The following is a 10,000-nucleotide window of genomic DNA, read 5'->3' on the forward strand; positions in this document are numbered from 1 at the left end:
AGGCAAGTTTGAAAGTGAGCTATACAGAAATGATACTTTTACCAACAATTATTTGCATCTTAGCAGTCGCCACCACCAGTTTATGAAACGCAGTATGCTTCTGGGGCAAGTTATTTTTTCTTTGAATCTCATTTCACTGAATTTCATTTCACCCCAACTACATTGCGGAAAACACAAAACTGAAAACTCATTTCACTGAACTGCAGTTAGTATACATTGCACTGTGTACAGTACTGTAAGGCAAGTAAAAGGAAAATGCCCTTTTCCTCAATGTAGTGCGATTCCCCCACTTTGGGGTTGTGGGGGTATAGCCCCCCCCATTAGTTTGAATACATATGGTCTTCAAGAGAGAGTTAGTCATTGGTGTTGTAACTATGCATGTCTATTGTTTAAAATGTATTGTTTTGACATTTTTAGTAAAATACAATATAAAACAAAGTGGGGGGGGCTACGCCCTCCACACCCCCCAATGTGTACCCCCCAACTGTATATACTAACTCCAGAATCACACTACAGTGGGGAAAAGGGTATACACCTTTTACTTGCCTTACAGTACTCTACACAGTGCCATATATGTACTAAGTTCAGTTCAGTGAAATGAAATTCAGTGAAATGGGTTTTCAGCGATGTGGTCGGGGTGAAATGAAATTCAATGAAACAAAGTAGACCCACACATACATTGTATATTCCTGTATTACAAACAGTGTAAAAATCAGAATTTATTACAGTGAAGTACAGCTGCAGTATGGATGGAAAACTGTTCAATGAAGTGAACTGCAAAATTAACATCTTTAAGGCACATTTGCTGCAGAACAGAAGCACATCAAATGTAGAGGTTTCTCTCTTTATCTGCCAAGGTTTACAGAAAACCATTTTAACTGCACAACTGTGAAAGACCACATACCAGACTATGAAAAAAGTATACATAGTATACAAGATATCCTCACAATATAAAACCACAGACAGGATGCATCATCAATAAACATTTGGTTATGCTGTAAATGTGAAGAGGCTGATACTAAAAATGTGATGTCCTCTTTTTCTAATGTAAACAGGAAATGACATTTTAAAGTTAAGAACTGTGAGAAAAGGGCCCTAATAATGCAGCTCTGTAGGATTTCAGAACTCGCATCACTGACCATCTCCTCCACTTCAGAGAAACATAACCCCCGGGCAGCTCTTACCTGGAGTTTGGTAATTCAGGCGCCTCATTTCAACAGGATCCGATGAATGGGCCAAGAGGGCATCTTTCAAGAAACTGGCATTGTCTTCCTTACTGGATGGGGAGTTTGTTCTCTTCTAGAAGGTAATGCAAATCATTCTATTAACATTTACATTGGAGGGTTAGTCAAATGAATTCATATTAAATGTATTTCACTACTATCATCATAATGATCCTACAAAATTAATACATTGTGGAAAAGTAGACTTCTGGTCAAATATGCAAAAGATCTGCCTTCTGATTAAAGAAAAACTTAAGTTAACTTGGACAAGAGCCAATCACGATCCAAGTACAACTCTTCACCACTAAACCATCTCAGAAGAGACTATAGGCCTTCCCCTATGATATTGTCTGTTTTTTTTAATGCAGTGTGAAATAAGTACCAGTGAGACTCTCGTGCAAGACAGTAAAGTGTACAGTGACAATGACTTGTACAAGTCAGGTGCAACTCATTGGTGTACACATTCCCTTCAGGAATATGAAAAAAGGTTATCCCTGACTGCTGAAACTAACCATTGCTGGAAAGCTAACCTGGTCACCAAAGGGTATAATAATTAACACAACAATAAAATCTGATTCAAAGTTCAGAGATGCACCAAAATCCATAACAGAATAAATATGCAGACATTCATAAAATAACACACACCCTTCATCCATCTTTTCATTTGTTGTTACCATAATGGTTTGAAACATGTCTTCACAATGAACAATGGCATACAAATGGGGGCCAACATCAGAAGTAGCAATAACAGCAAAAAGCTTGCTCATCACTCACACTATGAGTCAGTAAGCACCAAAAATAAAGTTGCATGGCACTCCTACTTTCAGTTTGTAGTACTACTTTAAAGGAATTTTTAGAGCTGGCTGCACTAAATTTAATACAAACATTTGCCACAAAACTCACTTCACAGTAAAAATGCCAATAATGTCAAACAGTGTAATGGTGATTTATAACATGCAGGCATAACTCATTTTCAAATATTTTGTCTTAGAACAAAAATGTGAGTTACTCATACACTCTGCAACTAACCAAAAACTAAACCTAAATCTTACAACTTTGTCCTTAACTTTATACTGAACTCCCTTAACCTTAAACACTGCCCCCAATCCTATAGTTCTGCCTTAACACTATAACCCTAACCTTATTCATAAAACTTCCTCCATAACCTTAAAACTTTGACCTTGACAGTAAAACCTACAAATAATCCTAAAAGACTATTCCAAACCCAAACATTTACCTCTAAATACAATAAAGTGGATCACCTTACAATGTGTGCGTCTCTCACTTTAACCACAGAGAAGCTGCACATCATCTTTTTCTTGGCCTAATTAATGGTTATGCTACTTCAGTGCAACCATCACCAGAAATATTTATTTCAGGCAGTTTCCAAATTTAGTTAGAAAAGTTTATGTTCCAAGTATCATCCATTCCTGCTAACTTTCCAGGTTCTAAAAAGCTGGTTAACTGTACCACCCTCGTCCCCACCCAAACAGCGCAAAACATCCATACTGTTTTTTAACTATAATTCTAATCATGAACATGTGTTAATAACCAAGAAGAAACACACACACACACACACACACACACACACACACACACACACACACACACACACACACACACAAAAATGCATTACCTTCCAACTGTTAATTTATGCTGATACATGCTGCTTACATAAATTCTTACTACTGAATAAAGATCAGGCAGAATACAAATATCTTTGTTGCACTAGACATATTTTAAAGGCGTAATTGGCTTCTATATATATATATATATATATATATATATATATATATATATATATATATATCTACACACACACACACACACACACACACACACACACACACACACACACACACACCTGGATTTTAGAGGCCAGTAGTCTATAGCCCTTTGAAAAGTGTACATCAGCAATCCTTAACCTGCAATGGGAAAAGAACACAAGTTCCAATCCAAGAACAAAGTAAGACTATCTATGAACAGGGTAAATAAATATATACCAGTTCTGACATCAGAGTATTCACCTTTTCTGATGCACAGTCATCTCAGGTAGTACGTGTAAAAAGCACAGTTCCCCATGCTGAGTGTGAAGAGCAACAAAAGGCCACACAGCAAGTTTCATGATTTGTGTTTTTTTTTCTTTTTTAATTAGAATCACAGAAAAAGAAGTTATGTACCTACCATAACATTCCATGTTAGTTGTCCTTCATCTCGCCTTCCTTCTTGCTGTTTGGGTTTGGAGCCGATCCTCGGCTCCGACTCAGCCTACTTCTATAGCTCGAGAGCTATTTACTGGCTCGAGGCTAACCCTTATCCCAGAATGCCCAGCTTCAGCTACCCAGATGTTATAGCGCACACTAGACATATAAAGTAACCAGTAACTTAAAACTGATTTACCCAAATAACACACATCAGAGTAAACGGTCATAAAATTACCTGGTATGTGAACGAAGAAAAAGGAAATCAGCCAGTGAAACCATAGTGAACTCCTCTCAATTCTCCAGGAAGGGGGAAGGAGGGTGGGACGCAACAAGGAAGGCAAGATGAAGGACAACTAGCATGGAACGTTATGGTAGGTACATAACTTCTTTATGTTAAGTTGCCCCATCTCACCTTCATTCTTGCTGTTTGGGACAGCATCCCTAGCACCTAAAGACCCCGGATGGCTCATTGGAACAGACTCTTCAGAACAGCGGAACCAAAGGAAGCCCTGCTCCAGGAGACCACATCCACTTTGTAATGAGAGATAAAGGTATGAGGGTTTGCCCAAGTGGCAGCTGCACAAATTGAGTCTATGGACAACGTAGACTGAAAGGATACAGACGTGGCTAATGCTCTAGTAGAATGACCTTTCGGTTTTGCTGGTAGATGTTTATGCCTTAACTGATAAATAAAGGCAATGGTGTCAGATAACCATTTGGATAAGGTCACCTTAGAAACTGGAAGGCCTTGCATATTTGTGAGCATAGGAGAGAAATAATTGGTCTTTCTTAGCTCTTTGGTCCTATGGAGGTAAAAACGTAATTGTCTGTGCACATCCAGTTAGTGAAGACCGTATTCTGCCTTGTTGCTATAATTAGGAAAGAAGACGGGGAGATAGATGGATTGATTTAAATTGTTTTCTTAACAGACTTTTGGCATGAAGGATGGGTTGGTTCTCAGAGAAACTCTGTCTTTGTGAAACACCATATATGAAGGACGAACACAGAGTGCTTGGAGTTCTGAAACACGTCTAGCTGAGGTAATAGCAACCAGAAAAAGTGTTTTCCAAGAAAGAAATTTTAAGGGACATGAAGCTGCTGGTTCAAAGGGAGGTAGAATCAAAGAAGTCAAAACTAAATTAAGATCTCAAGGAGGAGGTGGATCCCTCACTGGGGGTCTAAGAAGAGATGTTCTCCTCATGAAAGCTTTGCAGAGCTTATGAGACATTATATGCTAGAATTAAGAATTCCAATATGAAAATTAGATATGGCTGCCAGTTGTACCCTGATGGTAGCAGCTGCCGCACCCATCTGAAAAAGCTCTGCTAGAAATTCTAGAATTTGATGGACTGGGGATGAAAAGGGGTCCAAGTTTCTAGATTCTGCCCAGTAAGAAAATCTTTTCTATTTGCTAGCATAATTCTTTCTCGTAGTGGACTTATGGGAGGATACAATAATATCGCGAACTGCTGGGGAGATACTTGGAAGCCTGGCTAAGGTAGGAAGTGCAGAAACCAAGCTGTGAGCTTGAGATTCTGAAGGGATTGGTGTAACCCACCTGACTGATGAATCAACAGATCTGGAACTGGGTCCAGAACCCAAGGCTGGTCTAGAAGGTGAAGGTGCAGGAACAGAAACCATACCTGTCGAGGCAAATAGGGGGCAATGAGGATCATTTTGCAATCCAACGATTTTGCTTTCTTTATGAGTCTTGGAATTAGGGGAAAAGGGGGAAATGAGTCCCTGAAGCCAATCATGGACTACAGCGTCCCTGGGAGTTTGACCTGGAGGAGGAAGCAGGGAGAAGTAGCTGCTGCATTTGTTGTTGAAGGGGTGGCAAACATATCGCAGCAAGGCTGGCCCCATTTAAGGAAGATAAGGTCTGCAACTTCCTGATTCAGAGACCACTCGTGAGGCATGAGGATAGCCCTGCTGAGCCTGTCCGCTATTACATTGGATTTCCCAGGGATGTGCGTTGCTGTCAGAAAACATTGGGAGGAAATCGCCCATTGCCATAGCCCGAGGGCTTCTGGACACAAGGGGTAGGACCTGGTCCCGCCCTGCTTGTTGTTGTACCACACAACTGACATGTCTGCCTGGATCGCAATAGTCCCGGAAGGAAGAGAGTCTTGAAGGTCTTGCAACGCTAGGAGCACCGCTCTCATCTCTAGGACACTGATATTCAGATGGTACTCGTGAGGTTGCCACATGCCTTGGACTGTCCTGCCAAGATAATGCCCCCCCACCCTATCAGGGAGGCATCCGTGGTCACTATGGCTACTGGAGGGGGGTGAATGAAAGGTCTGCCTTGAGTCACCAGTGGGGAGACCATCCACCAAGAGAGGTGTCTTTTGCATGTTTCTGTAATCAGGATAATGTGAGACATGGGTAGTTCCTGGAAGGACCACTGCGTGAAGAGAAGTCACTAAAGGACTCGCATGTGGTAACTCGCTAATGGTACAAGAAGAATGGCAGCTGCCATGGAGCCTAGAACTTGCACGACATGTCTGACTTGGACCTTTCTGCTCTGCATTAGAAATGACACTTGCTGGCGAATAGAGAAAACTCTTTCCTGAGGTAACCTTGCAAACATCTGTTTTGTGTTTAATTCTGCTCCTATATATGTAACAGACTGACAGGGAAACAAGGCAGATTTTTCGAAATTTACTGTAATGCCTAGTTGGGTGCAGACTGACATTGTATAATCCCGTGCCTCTAAGAGTTGATGCCTGGTGGTAGCAGTTAGGAGCCAGTTGTCTAGATAGGGAAACACCTGGAATCCTTAACATCTCAGGTGAGCCGTGACTACTGCCATACATTTGGTGAACACCGTGGGGGCTGTGGTGAGACCAAAAGGCAGAGCTCTGAACCGATGATGACTGGCCCTACCCGGAAGCGAAAAAATCTCCTGGAGCGTTTGTCAATTTTGATATGGTAGTACGCATCCTGAAGATCTATGGAGCACATCCAGTTGTCCTGACCCAGAAAGGGGAGAATGGACTGCAGTGTTACCATCCAGAGCTTTTCTTTTTGTACAGATTTGTTCAATCTGCTGAGATCCAGTATTGGTCTCCAGTCCCCTGTCTTTTTTGGTACTAAAAATAATCTTGAGTAAGTTCCGGATTCTAGTTGGTCTGCGGGGACTTCCTGAATGTCTCTTTTTTTCTAGCAGTTTTGAAACTTGAATAACTGCTTGATCCCTTAGATTGGGTGGGACATCTGGGATGGACTTTTTTGACTTTAGAGGGGGGGTTGAAAGGGGATTTTGTAACCTCTGGATATGATAGATAGTACCCATTTGTCTCTTGTTATGTTTTGCCAGGCTTTTGGGTACAGGGAAAGTCTTCCCCCAACTGCCTCCAGAGATGAGCAGTCAGGCAACCAGTCAGGTATGCTGAAAGGGTTTGGCAGAGAAAGTTTCTCTGTCACCCTGATTGTGCGGTCCCCCTCTGCCACGAGGATGGCGTCTGCCATTGTTGTTGTTTCCCCCTCTGCCCCTGGGGGAAAAATCCCCACGTGTGTTAGGCAAGGGTCCCTGGGACTTCCGAAACCACATCTTTCCACTCTTCTGACCTTTGGGATAAGGTCTGTTAGGAGTGGAAAAACGGACTCCCACGGCAGAGAGAGAATCTTGCCTTCCTGCTCGCACCTGGTAAGCGTGTCTTTCACCTGAAGCCCAAAAACCAAGGAGCCATCAAAGAGAGTATTTGTGAAGGACGCTCGAGCCACAGCCAAGCATGTCTCCTGAGAGCCACTCCTGTACCTGCGGCTCTGCTCGCTCCATCAGCTGGATAGGAAATCAGCCTCATGGAGGAGTTGAGTTGACTACAGAATTAAGAGTCGCAAGCTGGGAAGCTACTTTTGGCTGATACCCTACAAGTTACTACAGCTGAGTGAGCATCTCTCCAAGGTCTTTTAGGAGATCCCTTTGAAGTCGTGTAAAATGAGAGAGATAACTCAGGGACCTCATTGAGAAGGTCACTGAGGAAAACATTTGCTTCCCATATTTGTCCATCGTCCTAGACTTTTGTTTGGTGGATGGAGAGATGAAGAAGTTTCTGCTAACTCTTTCTTGGTGGCTGCTGCTACCACCATGGCATCAATTTGCACACCTTTAGAGAGAAACTGTTTGTCCTGGAGGGCTGTTATGAACTTATTTGGTCTCTTTGGAGTAGGTTCCACAGAATTTGGAGATGACCAAGCCTTTCGAACCACTACAGACATGAGTGGATCAAAAGGTGGAGACACCCAGGAGGTGGAGAGTCGGGAACCGAATGCCTCCAAGTACTTGGTAGGGGCTAGGGAAGACCAGCCACCCCTCTGCCTAAGCATTTCAAGGATATCCGAAAAGGAAATCTTCAGAGGGGGACCTGGGGGACCCTTCTGATTCATCCAGGTCTGTACCTGAGGTGACAGACTCAGGGGAGTCTAGGTGCTTCCTATTGCACCACTTCTTCTGAAGAGGCTCCTCCGAGTGATCAGGGGAGGCCTCGGAAGAAGAGGGGTCACCCAATGTGGTGTCCTGGGGCACAGGTTCCCTATGCTTCTAGGCCGGAGGAGCAGAGGTTGGCACAGGAACAACAAGAGAAGGAGCCGAAGGGGCTGATAGGGCTGCTTCAGGGGACAGCACACTTTGCATGACCTTGAAGGAGTCACGATCCCGAGGCAAAGAAAGCTCCGGCTCCGAAGAGACGGGAGTCCTTCTCCACGTCGATGGTGACGGTTCCGAGGCCGATGTGGGAGCCGAGCTCACCTGCACTGAAGCTCTGAGAGAGAGAGAGCAGGGTCAGACAAGGGACTGATGCCACTTCCCCCCAAGGAGCTGATGAGAGAGCTTTGGCGCCCAGATCCCTTGATGGATGGAACAATCGACGTGATCGTAGCAGACGTCGGAACTGAAGAGGAGGTGATTGGCGCAGTCGGCTCTACTATCAGCACGTCCATGGTCTCCAGCTCCGAACTAAGTGTAGTCGGAGGAGGAATGGAGATGGAGGCGGATGGAGCCGCAACATGCTGAGGTGGGTGGAAAGTAATTTCGCAAGGGCCTGTGAATTAAGCAACCTGCTGACTACTTTCTCCATGTCTTGATCCGATAACCTGGAGGATCAAGAGGAGTGGGATGAAGAGCGATGACTGCGTTCACTTCCCAATAAGGGCGACTGTGGCACAGAGCAGATCGGCTCCAATGAAGGAGACCTTTCTCGCTTGTGGCTCCGAGACGGCTTTGAGGTGGCAGTTGGAGCCAAGGGAGGAGATGACATGTTGATGCTAGTAGTCACCGACAAACTTGGTTCTTCAAGCCCAGGAGTTGGTTCCGAGGATAGAGCCGACGGCTTGACAGACTTAGAGGATTTCACTGGCTGAGAACCTATAGCCGGGGAATCCTGTGGTTTCAATAATCCTCGAAGGATTAATTTGTTTTTGTGTTCCATCAGGATCCTTGGACTAAATGCATGACAGACAGAGCAGAAGTCCTGCAGGTGTACAGCCCCTAAACAATAAACACAGCTAGTGTGCCCATCTGTCAGAGACATTTTCTGACAGCATGAAGCCAGAAACTTTGGCCTCTTTAGACATGTTACACTACTATACTAAAAAACAAACAGTTTTTTTTTTTTTTTTTTTTTTTTACAGTTAAGGAACAGAAACAGAAGGCCTGCGACGGCCAACAAAGTTACAACACACACAAGAAAGGTGATAAGGGATAAGGAAATATATCTAGACAAAAACTTGACAAATTTTAAGAATAAACAACAATTATAATCATAGAAAAAATATACTAAGCCTGAGCCAGTAACGAAGCAACCTCGCAGCTTAAGCGGCAAACGAGATCTGGGTAGCCGACGCTGGGCATTCTGGGATAAGGGTTAGCCTTGAGCCAGTAAATAGCTCTCGAGCTATAGAAGTAGGCCGAGTCGGAGCCTAGGATTGGCTCCGAACCCAAACAGCAAGAACGAAGGCGAGATGGGACAACTTAACATTACATATTTGAACTCGCAATCAGATCTGGAACTTCTAATCTGGAGTACATAGCATAATGTCACATGATATAGATTACTACATAATTTCAGCACACTTGTTTAACACGCAATTACATTTATCATACCAAGGACATACTCCATTTACTTCAAGTATGCTGACAATCTACTGGGAAACACTGTCTAAAACATAAATTAGCATAAGCAATCTGTCTGTACTCTGTAAAACACTTCAATAAAGACTAATTACAAAAACAATAAATTGTCTTTTGCAAACAGACTCAGAACTCAAAATAACCTTACAAGAGATTGCTTAAGAACATGTTCAGGTACATATCCTAGATAGAAACAAGTCCAGAAAACATCTGCAGAAGGGTGATGCATATCATGAGTAGCTGTCACATACACTGCATTGTTTTTCATTATTATTTTAGTTATTCTGAATAAATGCATGCAATCCTTAATAAAGTTTTACACTGCATACTATGCACACTTACCTGCATTCAAACCGCTTCTAAGAAACTGCTAAGAAAAATGCATGTCTGTTGGGGGTTACTACTCCATACCATAGGAACAAAATGTGATTCACATCTAC

General features: G+C 43.1%; 1 protein-coding gene across 18 annotated transcripts in view; it reads right to left on the minus strand.

Annotated features, from left to right (window-relative positions):
• The window catches only part of PTPRF (protein tyrosine phosphatase receptor type F), a 3,404,399-nt gene that overhangs the window by 631,813 nt on the left and 2,762,586 nt on the right, over positions 1-10,000 (minus strand). For 17 of the 18 annotated variants that reach the window (XM_044085436.1, XM_044085429.1, XM_044085440.1 and 14 more), the window contains one exon: positions 1,185-1,299. In XM_044085436.1, coding sequence (XP_043941371.1) covers positions 1,185-1,299 — 115 coding nt within the window. Of the gene's footprint in view, positions 1-1,184; positions 1,301-10,000 lie in introns of all 18 variants that reach the window. The other variant, XM_044085427.1, reaches the window with a different exon arrangement.

Source organism: Protopterus annectens, chromosome 10.part0 (genome assembly GCF_019279795.1).
Source record: "Protopterus annectens isolate FY-2018-M chromosome 10.part0, PAN1.0, whole genome shotgun sequence".
Taxonomy (NCBI): Eukaryota; Metazoa; Chordata; order Ceratodontiformes; family Protopteridae; genus Protopterus; species Protopterus annectens.